This window comes from Amblyomma mixtum, chromosome 10 (genome assembly GCF_055824585.1).
Source record: "Amblyomma mixtum isolate Tamu chromosome 10, ASM5582458v1, whole genome shotgun sequence".
Classification (NCBI taxonomy): Eukaryota; Metazoa; Arthropoda; class Arachnida; order Ixodida; family Ixodidae; genus Amblyomma; species Amblyomma mixtum.
This window is the reverse complement of record NC_143021.1, coordinates 146,602,365-146,622,967: the sequence shown is the minus strand read 5'-3', so window position 1 is coordinate 146,622,967 and position 20,603 is coordinate 146,602,365. Positions and strand designations below refer to the sequence as shown.

General features: G+C 47.9%; 1 protein-coding gene across 1 annotated transcript in view; it reads right to left on the bottom strand.

Annotated features, from left to right (window-relative positions):
• LOC149327232 (transmembrane protein 45B-like) overlaps window positions 1-20,603 on the bottom strand; it is a 43,086-nt gene that overhangs the window by 1,731 nt on the left and 20,752 nt on the right. The window contains exons 2-3 of the mRNA XM_089562485.1: window positions 15,718-15,915; window positions 3,987-4,334 (exon numbers count right to left, since the gene is read on the bottom strand). Of these exons, the coding sequence (XP_089418611.1) occupies window positions 3,987-4,334; window positions 15,718-15,909 (540 nt within the window). The 5' untranslated portion in view covers window positions 15,910-15,915. The remainder of the gene's footprint in view (window positions 1-3,986; window positions 4,335-15,717; window positions 15,916-20,603) is intronic.

Below are 20,603 nucleotides of genomic sequence, written 5' to 3'. Positions count from 1 at the left end.
ATTGGATGCGTATTTACGAGAAAACGCTTCTTCAATATATTGCGCGAAGGCACAAAAAAAAATCGACAACTTCTTTGCACTCCTTAACGTCTCAGGACTCATTCCGAAAACTGATGAAATTTACCGTGAATTATTACGAAATACCGAATGGATAAATTACAACAATCGCAGAAAAAGTTATACCTGAGAAAATTCAACTTAAACAGGCATTGTCGCAAGATATCGGACTTGGAAAGACAATATCATTTGTTTAATGGGTTTAAAAAGATGCCTTTCATCGAATTTCACACCTCGGCGGTGAGTGGAACATAATTTATTATGAATTCAATTGTTTAACAAGAAACCGCTCCGAATTTCTAACCGCATAAAGTGACATAAATGTGCGCTTTCCGCAGTTCATGTCAGGTTACGAAACGTACTGGTCGTTCAGACGAACGACCAGCGATTGCCGGAGACCTCGACTTCAACTGGAATGTGGTAGTCCAGGTTAGCTGGTCGACCGTGACATCATGATGCACTTGAGCGCTGCCTTCGACCGAGACCGAAACTGCCGGTACGTAACGATTTGGAGTTAATTAAATAGGCTACACATTCCTGGATGGAGCTGATTTCTATGTCTACTGGGCCCGCAGGCCTGTTTCAAGGCAAGAAGATTCACGTCTAAATACTTTTTGTGTGGCCGGATTTAAAATTTGCAGCGTTGTTTGGGTCGTTTATTGCCTCGTTTGTTCTGGCTTTTCGTCAAAATAATGGGGCATCGCAATCAACGGAAACTATGGTCTCTCCTCTGGTGATATTAAGATGGTTGTGCTACCTTATAAGGAAACCACGGAATGCGCGATGAGCTGGGACAAACTGTAGCATGATTTGCTGACAATCATAGACGGCCACATATAAAAAATAAACGTTGTTTTCAGACGTTCTGCTCCATGATAAGCTAGTTTTTGTCGAGGCAGAGATGAATTCGCGCAGAAATGAAGAAATCAAACATTAGCTATTGGAATTCTTTTCGAAGAATTGTTAGGTGAGGCATCGCGACACAGCAGCTTTTGACATGTGCTTGAGGCTACCCATGTCCTAAATGCTATGGAAAATCCTTGTACGGGACTTGTACAACTGTTTCTACCAAAAAAACGCTACTTATTCAACCAAAGCGACGTAGGCCGCCAGGCTTTGTGCCGCTAATTAGTAGCTGTTCGAACTTTCTGGTAATGTTGGCTCATCTTTTCGCGAGTATGGTTAATTTAAAACCACCGCCTTATGCTGTGCTTCAGTGAGGAAGAATCACAATCTCAGGCATTTGATGTGAAGCGGCTGCGAACAGATCCTCCCAAAGTTAGATTTCATGACAGCACAAAAAAGTGCCGTTATGTGAATATCGGTTATAACCAAAATTGTTGTGAATCGGGGAAGTGCTAATCGCTCCTAAGCGCAAGAAATTGTATTTTCTAACAGTGATATTCACTAATTTGAGAAGTCAATAGCAATTAATTACTCAAGAAAAGGTACTGCGTGGTGCCACTCGTAGCCATACGGGAGGAGGTAGGTATGATGATGCGGACGTAGTAATAAAAATACGCCACGACTCGTTTCCTTATAATTGCGCAATTACAATTAATGCAGTGAAAGCTGAGAGCTGGCTAAAATGTTATTCTAACTGATAATGAAAATGACAAGGTCAGTGAAGTATAATCATTATTTCATGGATAGCGCAATAATTTTGTAATCAGAAAAATAATGCATGCCGGCTAATCATAGCGCCTTCTAAAAAGAGTACGTTCATAGAGTACGTAATTCGTAAAGATCGAACACTTCTACAGGGCCGAGGGCTTAATTGACTGCACCGAAACAAGCTATAGGAGGAGCTACTTCACGGTTGGTGGGGGCTACTCCCGGGTTCGGTTTTAGGCGCGCGCAGTGTGAATACAAGTATCGGGTACCCCCGGCTGCGATTGCGCCCTAATGGCGGCGCATTTTTTTAATGATTTATTGTTTCGGCGTGAAAACTAGTTTTGTTCTAGAAAATTAGTTTGCCAGTGGTGTTTATCAGATACCAACACAGCTGTGCCATAGCCTTTGTTAAAGAATAGAATTCGATAAAAGAGGCGCGAGATGCCTAGTGAAATGTATTTCTATTTTTCATAACAAAAACACAAGAAAGCTGAAAGTTGGCATGGCCTTTTGCCACATTATTAGGCATGTTCCAGGTTCCTTGTGCGCAGTGATATTGTTTTGTCTCCACAGCGCTCAGCAGTGGTTGTCGCTCCCGTAGGGCGGCACCAGCTAAAAAACTTAATTTACGAGCAGGTGTTATTATGACCTTATACCAAAAGTATGCGAACACGGTAACATGCGATAGGGGTGAAGTGATAAAATTACGAACAGAGATAACATGACTTCAGAAACGTTGCTTGTGGCACATGGATGCAAGAATACAATTTATACTACGATATATATAAAAACATCTCCCGATGATTTTAAAGCGTTTCTTCATTCCACAACGGCCTTCTTCCCCCCCCCCTTCCCCCCCCCCCCCCCGCCCTTCCTACAATTCCTAATACACGTCCGACTGCGCGTTTTGTTGTGAAAATATTTAGCACAGGGCTGGCCATAGTAGGGGCGCCAAGACAGACGGTGCCAAAATGGCTCCTCTGTGCACTGAGAACAAAGACGCTGATGAAATGCGAGTTTCCGGTAGCGGAGCGGACGCAATTTATAAAGCGCTAGTTTAAAGTTTTTGATTTAATTCTTAGTCATACGCGTTACCTATTTTCTGGCCGTTTTGAAAAACGCACTGCCGTGTTGTCACTATGACGACACTTGCCCGTCTGACCGTCTACCGTTTTTTCCATTTAACATCATTTTGCGCCACCCTCAACGAATCACCCGAAAGGAGTTATGTATATTTGGGCGCTATAGAAAAGCTTCACACCGCCGTAAGAGTCAACGAGACACCTTCTCTACGGCGAAACTAACCGCGCCACATTAGTTGGTGCGCTGGCCGTCGCTAACTGTGTAGTTCGTGACACGGCCACCGTGCTCAGCATAAGTTTTTGAAAAAAATTCTTACTTTGTCAAAAACAGCAGGATGGTAGCTTGGAACAGCAGCAGGGACGAAAAAAATCGGAGGGAAACTTAGGCTCTTGCTTTAAGAGTGTGACACGAAAGTGATTCTCATTGCCCACGCAGATGCGGACACTACTTCCTCTTTCACAATCGACCCACTATTTGAAGGACCACACGGCATACATATCAAGGCCCGCTTTGACCAAGCCATACGAACGCGCCCGCCTGATGTAGCGGTAGGGCGTCTGACCGGCAACCCGAAGGTGAGGGGTTTCCAAAGCTCCGCTGCAGTGGCTGGCGCCATCTATGGGAGCCTCTTCTAACAATCACCTTTTCGACCGGATTTTTCCATTATGGCGACGGCAAAACCGGCACCGGCTTTTCTGCGATACGAGGCATTTACGCTTCCGTGTAACACCCTGGCAGCCCGTTTGTGCTAAATGCAAAGAAAACACGGATAATTCGAAGCGCTCTCGTGTGCAGACGGTCATGGTCGCCACCGCCTGTATTCAGTGTGGCGCGCGGATAGCGCCATCCCTCGGTAAGACGTTCTTTAGCTCCCTAGCCCATGTGACGTATTTACTGAGGACAGATTTGAGGGCCTCATCGTTGTCGACAGAAGGTTATCAGCACAGGTGTCACGCTTTTCGGTTGGTCGAAGTGGTCATGACGTCAGCGCGCGGATTCGAAGTTATGAGGTCACCCACGGATGCCAGTCGCCTCCTTTTGGAGCAGACGACAACTAATAAAAAATAGTTGTCCGTTCTGACAGGGCGCGTAAGGCGTCCGTGGGTGACCGCGTTACATAACTCATAAAGCCTCGCAGTCAATGCCAAACAGTGCGCCAGGAAATGCTTTCCCTTTAGGGAGCCAAAGTGCCCCCCTGAATTTTTTTTTTCTACCTGAGTTGGAGCGAATACCTGAAGGACGGCGCAGTATCCCCGTGAGAGCGCCGCGACGACGCTCGACCGCAGTGCCATCTCCACGCATAGGCAGGCTGCCTGCGCTACGATGACATAGACGAGCAGCTCGTGGATAAGCACGTCCAGTCGGGCCCTGCCGTGTGTGTGCACGTGGAACACGAGCCCTTCCCCGATGAACGAGAGCACCAGCGCTGCATAGTCTGCGTCCGGGGGTGTGACGCCCACTGGCATTGAGGACCGCGCAGTGAGCAAGTCGACGGGACCACTGAGCCCGCAGAAGACGTATGTGGTCATGTGGTGCCAGTTGCGGGGAGCCCATTCTCCCTTGGAGAGGCACTTGCGGATCTGCAAGGGACAGTCGCCATTTGGTAGTGGCGAAATTTATTCATTCGTGCACGGTACCATAATTATCATCTACTGAGCGATGCCAGTGCACGTTAAAGAACCCCAGGCGGTCAATATTTTCGGAGCCCTTCACTACGGCGTCCCTCATAACCTTAGTTGCTTTGGGACGTTAAACCCTAATAAACCAAACCATAATTATCATCGTCCTCAGCCTGAGTACACCCACTTCAGGAAAAAGGCCTCTTCCACATCTGTCGAGTTAACCATGACCTTTGCCAGATGCAGCCACATTATCCAAGGAAAGGTCGTAATCTAACCCACCTACCTAACTTTCTGCGAGCCCCTGCACCGCTTGCATTCTTTTAAATCCGGTCCGTTATCCTTGATGACGATCTGTTATCTTGCCTTAGCATTATACATACCCTGCCCATGCGGACTTCTTGACATCGACTGGAGTGCCATTAACTCCCTTTTGTTCGCTAACCCACTCTGTTCTCTTCTTGGGACTTACCGCTGCAATTATCCGTTTCCCTTCCATGACTCGATGCTTTCCCCGGAAATAAGTTCCACCCTTGTTGTTACCCTGGACGTTTCTGCCAGTAAGTGATTACCTGAAACATACAGCTGTTATATACTTCCCCTCGAGGGACTGGTGAACTGCCATTCGACGCCTGAGAGTCCCTGCCAAATCTGCTCCATCCCATTCTTAGTGTCCTAGTTATTTGCTCTCCTAATCCTGATCTACGGTTACCACACGACTTAAGTCTGTGTTTTCACTTACTACCTCCAACGCTTCTCATGCCTGCCGTGGGCTGCAGTTGGCTTCTAAGCCTACTATACATTCTCTTAGCTTTCAGCGTATTGATTTTACACCCGCCGACCCGGTTTTGCAATCTAGGCCCTCGATCATGCTTTGCAATTCATCCCCTCTGTTGCTCAGCGAGGCTATGTCATCAGCAAGTGAAAGGTTGCTCAAGTATTCTTCATTTATTCTCCATTAACTGTTATCCTACAATCCAATACTGTAATTACCACCTGAAAATACGAGGACAATGGTTTTGGAAGGCTTGTGTCTCTTCTTGAATGTTCCTAATTACGGTTTTCCGCCATACCGCTTTAAATAAATCCTGATATTATATAAAGCTGTTTGGTCGTGCCAATTTCGAGAACCAGCTGTTTCCGACGCCCTTTTTGCAGAGGCAGGGAACCGCTGCCACCGCCCATACGCTTTGCAGCCAGACATCGATGGAACCTGGGAAATCTTACATCCCGACACTATTCCGTTCCTTTGAGCCCTATAGAGGGCTCGAAAGTAGGCTATCCTCGCAGTTATGGGGCAGCCAAAGAAACAAATTTTTGTACATATTTTCTCTTCAACAATTCTTGAACAATTCTTCAACAATTTAATGCCGATCCCCTCAGGCGGGCCACTTGCGAACAGTTCTACCTAGTCATTGAACAAAATAAAAATTAAGTTATAGTTTCTAGCGCCGTTCGCGCTATTTATAAGAATCGCTCATTGATAGGGTGGCTCGTAGGCACCCAGCCGGTGATATAATAGAATGAAAGCGAACAGAGCCCCCGAGCATGGGTTGCGCGACACTAATTTCAGCCTTACTGCTGCGTTTTTACTCGCCCTTATTTCTCTCTCACTTTCAGCTCTTATGTTACAGAGGGATTATCCAATATAAAACGTGAAACGTGTAGTGTACAGGACGCAAAAAGGTGCACAGAGGACCACCGCACTTAGGCGCTCGTCCTGTCTGTGCCTTTCTCTGTCCTGTCCATTACGGAGCTTATTTACAGTTGACTCCGGTTATGTCGAACTCGAAAGGAATCGCAACATAGTTCGATATATTCATAATTGGACATAAAAAAACATGGCAACAGATAACCTTGTCTTTAACTTAAAAGCGTAAGCCAGCCGCTCTACTGGCGCAAACCACTCTCTAGGTCTCGCTTGGTCTCGCTCACTTCGCATAGAAGCCGCAACAGACGATGTTTTATAAGTAGCCATCGCCGATCATAAGAGGTATAATTTTGTAGACACAATAATTTATCTCAATTAAAATCAGGGTGCAGTTGATTTCTTCGTCGCCTTCATCAGCAAAGCGGACAACGCAAGAGCCACCACAAGCGGTGTTTAAAATGCTATGGACAAAAAGTACCTACAGTTGATCGCAAAACAAGCTGATAAGCCGCTAACTCGTCAGAAAAAAGTTAACTTTAGCTGAACTTCGCATTGCTGTTCCAACGTATATTTTTCATGTTTCGAATTTAAAAAAGTACATTGAAGCGACTAAATCATAGCTCCCTGCAGCCGCCAGGTGGCTCCGTGGTTAAGGTGCTCGGCTGCTGACCCGATAGACGCGGGTTCAATCCCGGCCGCGGCGGTTGAATTTCAGTGGAGGCGAAGTTCTAGAGACCCGTGTACTGTGCGATGTCAGTGCACATGAAAGAACCCCAGGTGGTTGAAATTTCCGAAGCCCTTCACTACGGCGTCTCTGATAGCCTGAGTAGCTTTGGGACGTTAAACCCCATAAACCAAACCAAACCAAACCATAGCTCCCTGCAAAGCTGTAAACAAAATTCATAGTGGTTTAAAAAGGATGGTCGATTTTTGATGACGATATCATGCTCTGGGTCATAGAATCAGCTCAATTGAAGATGTGCCTTAGGTGCTTTGAAAAATTTACCATAGCACTGACTCTTTGTCTGCGGCTTTAGAAAGGAATGCACAAACTATTCAAGTAACTTTCACGCACAGAATGGCGACGTGTCGTCGTTTACTGCCTGCCCATTTCATCTAACTTTCGGTGAGAAAGGGCTGTGCTAAATAACATAATTAAAGTACACTGCAGCGCACGTTATGATGGTCATGGTCATCTCATATCACGAACATCGCTAACGAAGCTAACCGTACCCTTGGTTTCATACGGCGCAATCTAAGTTTTGCCACCCCATCCATCAAATCATTAGCATACATAACTTTTGTCCGTCCTAAACTAGAATATGCTTCGGCAATAAGGGATCCTCACCAGTCTAATCTCTCTTTAACCTTGGAAAAAATACAAAATCGAGCTACCCGCTTAATTTATTCTGACTATTCGTACAACACTCGTGTGTCTGCTTTAAAATCTAGAACTAACTTACCCAGCCTTGAAACAAGACGGAAAAGTTCTCGATTGTGCCTCTTTCACATGTTTTATCATTCATCTTTAGGAGAATCGGTCATATCACCTGCTTATCGCCTATCAAGCCGTATTAACCACCATAAGGCCGTCTACGCCCCCACCCCAAGAACTACCGCACATTCCCGATCTTTTTTCGTCACGTCATCCGGGACTGGAATGATCTACCACAGGACGCCGTGCATCACATCAACGCCATCCATTTCAAGAACGCCATCAAGGCCATAGTTGTTTAACTGTCATGCCCATCCCTCATGTAATGCCCCATACCAGGGGCCTTTGAGGTGTCAGCATTCACATTTCTTGCGAGCGACGCGGCCCCAACACACCAGCACAGGACATTTAACGCTCCTGCTGAGCGACCACGATGCGCCCCGCATCCTCTCACTCTCCTGTGAGCGCCGAGCGGAACAACGCATGGAGGGGGCTGCCTTAGAGCTACGGTGACTGGAGATCGGCAGCGCATTCATTCTGAAGCCTGTCTAAACACAGACCTCGCGGCTGGGACACTCGACGCTCCGGCACATAAACTACACTTTCACGAGACGTACCCGCGCCCGCACTCGGACTCTTAACCTAAACTCCCCAAGCCTCGGCATCGGGCAGGCAACGAGCGCCACTTCGGAGAAGAACATGATCCGCCGACAGGCGCGCTGGGAGGGAACACCAAGCGACCAAGCTTCGAGCGAGCCCACGAGAGACGAACGAGACGCCGACGGTGGTGGTGGTGAAAACTTTTATTTTGTGAAAAAGAGTTTGGGAGCCACAGAGTGGCCCCGCTGCATGGTCGGCGTCCCTAGTCCGGGACACCGCATGACGAGGCCCCTTCTCTCGCCCGTTTCACCAGAGCCCTTTGGGACTCGAGCGAGGAGCAGTTGAGAAGGGCAGTCTCCCATGCCTCTCTGGAAGGGGTAGGGGGAGGTGGGAATTTTGAGTACATGCCCACACCATGTGGAAGATATCACAGGTCTCCCCACAGTGTGGGCATCGCCCATCCGTGTTAGGATCGTAATGCTTTAAGATTGCAGGACAGAGTAGAGTACCTGTCTGCAGGCGCCTTAAAGTTCGCTCCTCCGTCTTACTCAGCCCTTTTGCAGGGGCCGGGAAAAGGCGGTGGTTGTCGCTATAATGTGTTAATATTTCCCTGAATCGCAGCAGCGGCTGGTTAGTCTCCGAGCCAGAAGAGCTGGGATGAGGAGCCCGGTGAGTAAGCGCTCGGGCAGCCGCGTCAGTGGCCTCATTACCTCGTAAGCCCTGGTGGCCAGGAGCCCAAATGATTCGTTTGGGTGTTGGATCAGTGGCAGTCCGTCGTAGAATACAAGCAGCTAAGGGGGAGATCTCCCCTGCCAAGTAATGTTCACATGCTTTTCGGGAGTCCGTGATGATTATTCTCGAATTGGCGTGGGCGGCAGCAAGCGCTATCGCTACTTTTTCGGCCCGCATTGAATTCGGGGCTCGAAAGGAGAGTCCATCAACGTGCATTTCCTGGTGAACGACAGCGGCCGAGTAAAATCCCGTGGGCGATGGCCCTGCTACGTCTACATAATATACACCGGGTCGGGAGCCGTGTTGTCTCTCAAGAGCCCGAGCCCGCGCTTGTCGTCTGTTTTCATGCATGTCGGTGTCCATGTTACGGGGGAGCGGGGAGACCCAGAGCATATGGCGCCATAGTACTGGGATAAGCTCCGCCTCCTCTGGAGTGCAGTCGTGTTGGATGTGTAAGCGGTTTAGCAGGCGGCGCCCAGGAGCCGTCTGCGTGAGCCGCGTATATTGGTTCACGAGGTGGGCCTCCCGCAGCTCCTGGTAGGAGTTTAGCACCCCCAATGCCTTGAGTTTGGCATTAGAGGTAGCCACCGGGAGATCCAGGGCTCGCTTAGTTGCCTTGCGGATGATGGCGTCTATTCGCGCCTCGTCTTGCTTAGTAGTGCGGAGATATGGCACGGCGTAGAGGATCCGGCTAGTCACGAAGGCATAGACGAGCCGAAGCGCGTCCCTGCCCCGCAGACCACCCCGCTTGTTGGAAACGCGGCGGATCATGCGCCCTACCTGTTCGCCTACTTTCTTGAGTTTCGCAATAGTGGAGTCCGGTATGAGTCTCTGGTGAATGAAAAGGCCCAGAATACGGAGCTCCTCCACCTCTCTAATAGGACCTCCTGACAGAGAGATGTGTATTGCTGTCCTATCCTTTGGGTTCGCTCTGACATGCAGAAGCTCTGATTTTGCTGGAGCACATTGGAGCCCACAGTCATTAGCATACGCATCGACTATGGAAGCAGCCTGCTGAAGGCGGTCTTCCATGTCCCCAAGGCTCCCATGAGTGGTCCAAATTGTAATATCATCTGCATGTAACGCGTGTTGAATGCCTTCCACCCGGGCCAATTGGCTTGGGAGGCGCATCATAGCAATGTTGAACAGGAGCGGTGATAACACTGCTCCCTGAGGGGTACCCCGTGTTCCCATCATGTAAGGGCCGTATTCCTCGCCCTCAATCCGAAGAAAGGCCTGGCGATTAGACAAGAAATCTCTTATATACGCGTAGGTCCTAGCCCCACAATCGGTAGAACTCAAGTTGGCCAGGATGCTTCCGTGTTTCACATTGTCGAAAGCCCCTTTCAGATCAAGGGCGAGGATGGCTTTGTCATTGTGTTGCATAGTTGTAGGTCGTATTACATCCCTGTGCAGCTGGAGAAGGACATCCTGTGCAGACATGTGAGGGCGAAACCCGAACATGGTGACTGCAAAGAAGCCCTTACTCTCCAGGTATGGAGAGAGGCGATCCCGTACCATCGTCTCCATAAGCTTGCCCGCACATGAGGTCAGTGATATGGGCCTCAGGTTGTCCGTATTCACGGCCTTACCTGTTTTAGGGATAAACGTCACAAGTGACGTTTTCCACTCGGGAGGGAGTGGACGCCCGTCCCAGATCTGGTTGATGTATTCTAATAAATGAAGGTAGGCTGAGTCCGGTACGTTCGCCAACAGGTTCACTGTTATGTGGTCCCGTCCCGGAGCCGTACCCCGGCGCATTTTTGCTAAGGCCGCCTTAAGGTCGTGCAACTCAAAAGGGGCATCGAGTGTTTCATTAGGCCTGCCAGAGTACATGTACTGTGGCCCAGGCGGGTCCTCCATACGACAGAGATATCTGTCGCACAGAGTGTCCGCAAGTTGCGCCGTCGTACCTTGGAACCCTTGCAGAGCCCGCCGGAGCTGCTTTTGCGTCTCCCCTCTCGTTTGGGAGGGGTCGATTAGACTGCGAAAGAGACACCACGTCCCCTTCGAGCTCATCTGATGAGCTGCGGCCGACGGAACGAGACGCGTCAGCACGGTGCTCCGACGCTCTGCAGATCCTCCGAACCTTCTTAAATTTTAACGATCAGTTTGCTTTATTCGTGTATCTGGCTAAGTTTAAATAAACCAATTTGTCTGTAATGAATCCGGCCACCCTTTGATTTCTAACAGAGGTATCAAAAAATTTAGGGGGCACTTTGACTGTCTAAAGTGGGTAGAGGCGGAAGCGTTTTCCGCACCACCTTCGCTGTTTCTGTGGCACCGGTGGCGTCACATATAATTGAGTACTAATTACTAAGTGATGACAAATCACTAATTAATTGTTAATTACTGATTAATGCATGAATACTTTAACTGCTAATTAATGAGGCTTAAGCTTCGCCTCTAGGAGTGGAACGCGACAGCGCGTTGTAGCGCTGCCAGGGAGTCCACGGAACACCACCCGTTCAGCGCGATGCCTTGCCCTTTGAACGCAACGCTTTTTGAGGAAAGGAAATGGCGCAGTAATTCTCTGTCGGTGGACACCTGAACCGCAGCGTACAGGAAGGGAGGAAGTGGGAGTGAAAGAAGATAGATAAAGAGGAGCCGTAATGAAGAAAATGAAGATTGTATTTGAGGAAAGGAAATTACGCAGTAACTGTCTCACGAAATTCAGGGGGGCACTTTTTTGACCTAAAGTGTGGTCACTGATGCCCCTAAGAGTGGAACGCGACAGCGTCTTGCAACGCTGCCAAGGAGTCCATAGAACGCCATCGCCCATTCGGTTCTACGCCTCGCTCGTCAGTAAATTGGTTTTTGAGGAAAAGGAAATGTATCTGTCTCTCATTTGTCGGTAGACACCTAAACCTCGCGGGAAGGGAGTGGAGGAGGATGAGAGTGAGTGAAGACACCGTATTCACTAGACGCGCTTTTGTTCATTCCAAACCATCGAGCAGGCATGGCGGAGTGGGTAGCATGCTCATCTCTCACGCCGAAGACCGGGGTTCGATTCCTGAGCTCGACCAATTTCTTAATCGGTTTTATTTATTTATATGGCCTGACTAGTAAAGCTAATTAGGCTAATTGGGTAATTAAGCAAATTAACTAAGCTCAGTCCCACTTACTTGGAGCATCACGATATGAACCCTTCCATTGGTTGCATGGTTACTAGCCAAAGTACAATTGGCCCCGTTTGAAATTCACTCACTGTGACGTCACGACCGTTTCACCAATTGAAAAGCGTGACATTTTCTGTCGACAACTGCTGCTTACAACGATGAGACATTAAAGGCTTCCGCCTTAATAATAAAAAAAGAAAGCCGAAGCATTAATGTAAAATTGCGAACCCTGCACACACTCTAGGCTCCGTTAAAGTGGCCTGACATTAACTGCTACCCGCCCTAGCCACCCATTTCTGCAGTTGGTTCTCACCGACTCCTCTATCCGAGGCCCGCTCTTGTTGTAGAGCACTTTAGAGCACTTTAAGTCGGCGAAGAGCTGTTATTCCAGCCAGGGACAGAAAGCTGCCTCTCGGAATTAACTGAAATGTAAGCCGTCACTCGACGGCTCCTAAAAGAAGATATGTTTCTGCGCCTTCCAAGTTGCTGATAAATATGGAGACAGGAATCTGTTAATAAAAATTCGCTAGACTTCGCCTATAATGAACGGAAGTAGCCAAATTTAGTGCTAGATTTTGCGAAAAGAACCAGATAACCTTCTCGTAGGTAAATAAAAAGTTTTATTGCTCATTGCTTCAAAAAAAAGTAGCTAGACTTAGCAGAGAGACAGGTAAATTGGCAACACTGTCCGCAATAAATCGGTCAGCTAGAAAGGTCTTCACCAAAAAAGGGTGGAAATTTGGGCTGGTTGGTGCATGATCTGAGGCTAAAAACACCGCAAACGGGGACGAAGCAGAGAGAGGGACACGACGCTGACTATCAACCAAGTTTTATTGCACGTTCACCGGTTAAATACCTCTCGTTCCTGCAAAAAAAAGGAAGAAAAAAGAAGAAAAAAGAGAAAGTGGGAAGGCGTGATAGACGAAAAACCACTTGGCATGAGATTATTGCATTCATACACAGATAATTAATTTCGCTGTCGCGAAGTGAAATGGGAGAGATGCTGACGCATTCTTCACCATTTTGCCGAATGAATATGGCTTCTTCAATTTCTCTCGTCCGTTGGTCTGGGTAGGTAGATATGATTGTGGTGTTGCCAAGTTGGGGAGCACATTCACGCTCTCGGCAATGTCCTGGCGTAAAACGTTGGCGTAAAAGCTCTGATGCCAGCACCTAACAAGTTAAGAAGCATGCGTGACAAGGTAAATAGTGAGCGAACGGGAAGGAAGCAGTGCCAAAAGAAGCACAAGAACATGCATGTGAAATGTACTAAAAACGTCGTCTATGAGATACCACTGTCATGCGGGCACACCTACATCTGCAAGAGCATAAAATACCTTTGAAAGGCGCCATCAGCAGTGAACTGGCAAGACATTGCCGAGAGCATGAATGTGCTCCCCAACTTGGCAACACCACAATCATATCTACCTACCCAGACCAACGGACGAGAGAAATTGAAGAAGCCATCAAAATTCGGCAAAATGGTGAAGAGTGCGTCAGCATCCCTTCCATTTCACTTCGTGACAGCGAAATTAATTATCTGTGTATGAATGCATAATCTCATGCCACGTGGGTTTTCGTCTATCACGTCTTCCCTCTTTCTCTTTTTTTTCTTTTCTTCCTTTTTTGCACGAACGAGAGGTATTTACCCGGTGAACGTGGTTGAACTTGGTTGATAGTCAGCGTCGTGTCCCTCTCTCTGCTTCGTCCCCGTTTGCGCTGTTTTTAGCCTCAGGTCTTCACCACATAGCACCAATGTCATGCTGAAGAAAAGCACGGCAGAGTTAAGCCGTCCTCAAGCGCATCCCACGTTCATCTCCTCACGTAGGGCTGCCATAGGGCTGCCAGCAGGTGCCGGAGCTAGCACAGCTGACTCGGCTGGTGTGCGCAAAAAGTGATCGCGGAAGCGCCGTTAGTAGAAGCGCCAGTTTCACTGATGCGGCCGGCAGTTTTGTATATTGAAAGTTCCGCTCAAATGGAGTGTGACAAACGCGAAGGCTGCTATACTTTCACATGGGGTTATCATGGGTATATGCCGAGAGATCCAATTAAGAAATATTTCCAGAGAGAGGAAATTTCAGGTTCGATATACCCGATATACCAACCAGCCCATCCTCCATCGTACGCTGTTCGAAAGCAGTTAATTAATTGCATTAGCGAATAGCATGTCATGCTACTTTGAAAAAAACCTCGGTCACCTCGCTCTACGGGCAGAGAACTTCTTCGGCCTGAGCCAAAGAAGCCATCATGCAGTGAGCTATTGCATTCCAACCCTCTTCAATGATGCCGCCGCGGTGGCTCAGTGGCTATGGTGCTCGGCTGCTGGCCCGAAAGACGCGGGTTCGATCCCGGCAGCGGCGGTTGAATTTCTTTGGAGGAGAAATTCGAGGCCCGTGTACTGTGCGATGTCAGTGCACGTTAAAGAACCCCAGGTGGTCGAAATTTCCGGAGCCCTCCACTACGGCGTCTGTCATAGCCTTAGTCGCTTTGGGACGTTAAACCCCATAAACCAACCAACCAACCAACCTCTTCAATGACCACACTCTTTTCTAACGCCCTTCTTTCATCTTCACTCTCCTATTCGCCCCCCTGCACCGAGTAGCATGTCAGGGAATATTCACGCCGGATAAAATCTCTGCTTTTGATTAAAAGCTCTCTCTCTCTCTCTTGCTCAGCTCCAGTGGTTCATTGTCATTCCCGGCAATCCGAGCATAACGACACATGGTTCTACCTTTTCTGAGGTACCACACAGCAGCAGGTGTGTGGTTGCTCAAAGAGCCACGGCCCAAATTGTACGCGGTACGTTTCTATTAGCCGCAGGGCGCCATTGTTCAGCAGTCTGGGGCTGGCCTGCAAACTTGTAGGTTTTGGTGCGGCCGCGAGCGTTGATGTCCTACACAAGCCACCCATAGTTGTAATATAACACCACGAGCAACACCACCAGCTTCATGGCTTCACTACAACGCTGCAATTCCAATGGATTGAGTAGAAACGCAGGAGTCATTTTGCGCTTTGGGACTAGACCTCTGTTTACCATTTCACAATCCAAAAAATATTCAGCTGTATTCATCGTTATATTCAATTTTCATATAGGATATCGTGCTTGAAGATGCTCTCTTTACGAATCTCACCGCTTTATTATGTTTTTTTGCGCAGTTTTCATATCCTTTTTCTTTTGTGAAAGATAACATGACTAGCGAGGTAGTATTCCCTCCTTCTTTTTTCCTACTGGTTTAATAAGTTACGAAGCGATGAGTCACTTAACACTCCACGAACAGCTAAGAGAATTCAAACAAGCGCACCTCATTGTAAGGTGAGGACTGCGGCAACATGCCGACCAAGTACTAAATCCCCAAGTTGGTTTTACTTAGCCTTATTTTTATTAAAGTAAGCAGATGGTTGGTTGGTTTATGGGGTTTAACGTCCCAAAGCGACTTAGGCTACGAGAGACGCCGTAGTGGAGGGCTCCGGAAATTTCGACCACCTGGGGTTCTTTAGCGCGCGCTGACATCGCACAGTGCACGGGCCTCTAGAATTTCTCCTCCAAAGAAATTCAACCACCGCGGCCGGGATTGAACCCGCGTCTTTCGGGTCAGCAGCTGAGCACCATAACCACTGAGCCAACGCGGCGGCCGTGAAAGTAAGCACAGTTTTGCACAACAGCAAGCTCTGCTGGAGCAGGTGATGCTCACCTGTCGCTCAGGTCATTCAGGATGGGCGCTAATATTGCTCTATTAAAGGTTTTCTTCCTACCTAGGGTTTTGCAATGAGCGAGCTGTGTTTGTCGAAGGGCACGGCCTGATTTACCTCGGTGGCCAGTCCCAGCAAAGCAGCGGCTATCTTGACTAGTCCCTCGGCGCGGCCCGCAGAAGCCTTGGCCACGAACCGCTCCCCAGTGGCGCGGCACCTGGCATGTTGACGCCACACTGATAGCGCCCACCATGTGCCGAAGGCGAACATAATGGTACCCGGGAGCACATGGCCGTAGAAAGTTCCCATGATCGCCTGCGGAGAGTTCGCACCGCTTAAATAGGCCACGGCAACAAATTTTAAGGCTCACACTGTAATGGCATGCTCTTGCTTGTGCATTCCGCAACAGCGGCACAAAATAAGAGTGCATTTCATGCGGTACGTAATTAGAAAAACAATTTTTGGTGCGAAAGCAACACTCCTACAGCCAAAGCGAGACCTCAGGTGGCCGCCGTAGGTACGGTTATCTTGTTTCAATTGGTCGAAATAGTCATGACGTCACAGTGCGTGAATTTCAAACGGGGCCACTTGTACTTTGGCTACTAACCATGCAACCAATTAAAGGAATCGTATAGTGATGCTCCAAATACGTGGGACAGAGTTTAGTTAATTGCTTAATTAATCAATTAGCCTTTCTGTCAGACCAGATAGACAAATAAAACCGTGTAAGAAACTGGTCGAGATTGGGAATCGAACCAGGGTCTCCGGAGCGGGAGACGAGCACACTAACCACTCCGCCATGCCAGCTCGCTGGTTTGGAGTGAACAAAGGCGCGTCTAGTGAATACAGTGTCTTCGTTCACTCCCATCTTCCCCCCTTCCCGTTACGGCGAGGTTCAGGTGTCCACCGACATATGCGAGACAGATGCATTTCGTTTCCTCAAAAACGAAATTACCGACTAGCAAGGTATAGAGCCGAGCGGGCGATGGCATTCTGTGGACTCGCTGGCAGCGTTGCAAGACGCTGTCGCGTTCCACTCTCAGAAGCGAAGCTTAACATCATAACCACACATCAGTAACACAAGCAGCAATACCGCGCTTAAGGCTTTCGGCTCACCGCACTTTAGGCCAACAGAGTGCCCCCCCCCTCCCCCGTTGAATTTTTTAAATACGAAAGAGAGAGGCTTTTGCTCGGTCAATACTGCTGAGCGCTGATCTCGAGACGTCACAAGGGCAGAGTGCGCGGTTGTCCTGCCTGTTTTTCCGTAGAGGTTTTCCTTGTCGTGAGCTGGTAGCATTTGATCACTGCGATGTATCTTTTGCGGAGAGCTAAAAAAATGAAGCCTTTGAGCACAGCGACGGACAGAATACCACCTGACCGCCCGTGCGTCGCTTTCGGATGCCCGGAGCGAGAAAAGTACGGCGAGCGCTGTGTCCTGCTTCAAGGTTTCCGAGGGAGCCATAGAAAAAGAAAGCCAGGGAAGAGTGCTAGGGCCGGACAGACTGGGCTGCGTCGAACGAGTTACTGTTGTATTCGGAGCACTTCACGGCTGACTGCTATGAGGCCGAGGCGCGCCTTATGGGTCAATTTGGAATGCCAAAAACCGGCGACTGCGTGCAGACGCGACTTCGACAGTGTTTGCTCATCGGCCCATATTTCAAGCGAAGCGGCAAGCTACCTTCGAGAAACGTCAGAAAAAGGAGGCAAGAGCAGTACGTTTTCTTGCCTGTAATGTATGTGGGTTTATACAAGGCTATGTGAAGATTTCCTGGTCCTTCAAAACAAAAAATTGGGGGCACGTGCGCAGGATTCTTGACACGCGTGCATTCTTGTTGTGATACGTGTCGGATCGTTTTTAGGAGATCGATGACGCGTGCAGCACGAATCACGCAATTATGTTTGTTTGGTTCTATCCCTGCCAACGTGAAACGGGTTTTGTTCTATTCTGTATTGTGTGAAACCGGAAATGGAGTTGATGACTAAATCAGGGTAGGCTGCTTATGCGAGAGAAGCAAGTTTTTTTTTCTCCCAATGCTGATAAAAGCAAAGCTATACATGACCAGCTCTTCACTTGTTTATAATTTTCTTTTGGGTGCCGCTGCTAAGATAGAATCATAATGCTTACAAAAAGCACAGAATGGTGCACTCAGAGACTGGGTAAGGACGCTTGGATTTTTCGTGCACGCCAGCGCTGACTAGTGAGTACCTGGTCACGATACGATCGGGAGGACTTGGTCTTCGTTTTTGAGCGCCCTGAATGAAATCACTATTATTTATTCTTTTAGCAACAGCGGCCTGAATGTTCTCATATTTCCTTCATACATTCCTGCCCAAATTATATCACCTGGATGAGGCTGAAACCTAGGTGCCTTTTTGCCAGTATTTGCAATGGCAGGGGTTTATGTGGATGCTTGAACATCCACATCCACGGACTTGAACATCCACAGACTTGAACATCAGCGTTCATTGTGGAGATAATTCATGCTCTGCTGAGAGATTCCAGCACTGTTGACGCTGAAGGAGAAGCATTTAGCATCTCCACATCCAGCTGAAGGTGACAGTGTAGAATTTTCCGACAAAGAAAGTGCACGGACTCTTCCAGAAGAGTCAGGCATCGCTGTGTGCTAAAGTTATGTGCAACACAGCTTGCCAGCGTCGGAGTCCTGCGACACCGGCAAATCAGCGGCACAGCAGTGCGGTAACTGCACTACTGCGCGCAATCTAGCAATGATGATGGAGGCTTGATAATGGCCATGTGATTTTCGATACTGAACCCACTAGTCAGATATCCACTAAGACCACTCACATATTTTTCCCTCACGTGAGAATCCAAGTCATCTGAGGAAGAGGTGGACAAAGACAGGTAATCAACTTCATATACTGCAACTGCCAATTCGGGTAATCTAGACATAGTGTTTTATTGTCTTCACGTTATTGAGTAGCATTAGGACAACAGGTACTTGTAGACGCTGCTGTAGTTCAAATCTGCTTTTTACATAATACACGAGCTGGCTGCCTCACTTTACATTTCCAAGTGTACCTTTCGAGAAGAAGCTTGCATTTGGTGGCTATACCGGGTGTCCCAGCTAAATGTAACCAACCTTTTAAAAAAAACGAAGTGTCCTAGTCCAGTGAAACCAACTGAAGGTTGTTCAGAGTCGCATGGCCTAGTCTCAAGTATTTTTTTTATTCTTCAAAGTTAATTAATGAGTTAAGCTTAATTAGCTAACTTTTTAATTATTGACTTCCGGAAAAACATGTCAGTATAAATCTTTTAGATCGCCTCGAAAAACTGTTAATAGTGCTGTTCCCATCACGGCACAATTTACGTAGCTTCATTTATCGGCCTTAAAAAGGAAGTTATCACGTGACCAGCTGCTCGCTCGCATCTCTGCCCCAATGTGCACCCAAAGTCTCATCGAGGAGAGGACTTCGGGAAAACAGGATTTTATTCTCTAAGGTGCATCTTGGGACGTTGAAGTGGCACGGTTGTCACGTGGAAGCTTTTTTTTATTGTCCAAGTTAAGGTTAAAGGCCGGTAAAAAAACTATTTTACGTAAATAGTACGTTGCTGCAAATGTTTCAGTCAGCTGTTTTTCATAGCGATCTACAACTTTTCCTTTGACACTTTGTTCATCAAGTCAATAATTAAAAAGTTAGCTAATTAAGCTTAACTAATCACTTAACCTTCAAAAACGAAAAAAAATACTGCAAACTTGGCCACGCGACTCTAAAGAACCCTCAGTTGGTTTCAGACTGCTAGGGCATCCCGTGTTTTTTAAAAGCTTGGCTACATTTAGCTGGGACACCTGGTATATCACTCATGCATCAGGCGCAACGCTGGGAAAATTAAGGAAGCAGCCCGCATGAAAAAATAAAGAAAGGCACATTATTCTGTGCTTGTTTCGTACCCAAGTTGTCTCTGGCCTCAGAAAGCGGCAGTGTGGTGTTGTAAATACCAGCGCATTTAATCTAGCTCGTGACAAAAGCATCATGCAATAAGCCTGCAGGCAAAGCCTTCATTCCATATTTTCGCTGACCGCAAGAAACGTACTTTTTGATTGCGGATGTAGGCAGCCCAAATAAGTGCGAAGCCGATTTGAGTCGTTTCATGGTGAAACAAATCACTGACCCATCGGTGGCAATATTTAGTGTAAGATCGTTTTCTAAGTATTTCACCCAGAAGAGCCAAGAAGCAGGCCAGGAGAACCATGAGCCCGTTGGAAAACCGGTGGATACCCGCGGGCAGGGGGGGGGGGGGGGGGGGGGCAAACCTCGCACCTCTTGCATTTTTTTTTTCAAATCTCGCTGTGGTGGTCATATCATGGAACGTTATGTACAGTCGGGGACAAAAGTCTCCGGACCACGTGTTCCTCTAACGAAGCCGATAGCTCTGCTATTTGTCGGCTACTGGAGACCACACTTGTGGAGGTAAAAGTTAATTTTTTGTTCTTTCAACTCCACAAGTGCGGTCTCCAGCCGTTGTCTGAAAGCAGAGCTACAAGCTTCGTTTGAGGAACACGTGGTCCGGAGACTTTTGTCCCCAACTGTACTTTCCTTGGAAATATTTTTTGAGGTTTGCTTTCACCGTAACACTCCGCGTGCAATGCTCAATACCAGCTACCTTGTCAAAATGTCGTTATATAAGCATACTACCATTCGCTACTTTGTCAAAATATCATTATATAAGCATACTACCATTCGCTACTTTTGAGTGTTTGGCATGCTTTGTTCCCTTTAGTATTCAGCAGATCGGAAGCATAATGCTGCGATGGGAATTCAAATTTTGTGCACCACACAACTTGGTAGGCGTTTTCTGTTCCTCCTGCCCAGCCTATACCATATCCCGCTGCGGTGGCTCAGTGGTTACGGCACTCGGCTGCTGGCCCGAAAGACGCGGGTTCGATCCCAGCCGCGGCGGCCGAATTTCGATGAAGGCGAAATTCTAGAGGCCCGTGTACTGTGCGATGTCAGTGCACGTTAAAGAACCCCAGGTGGTCGAA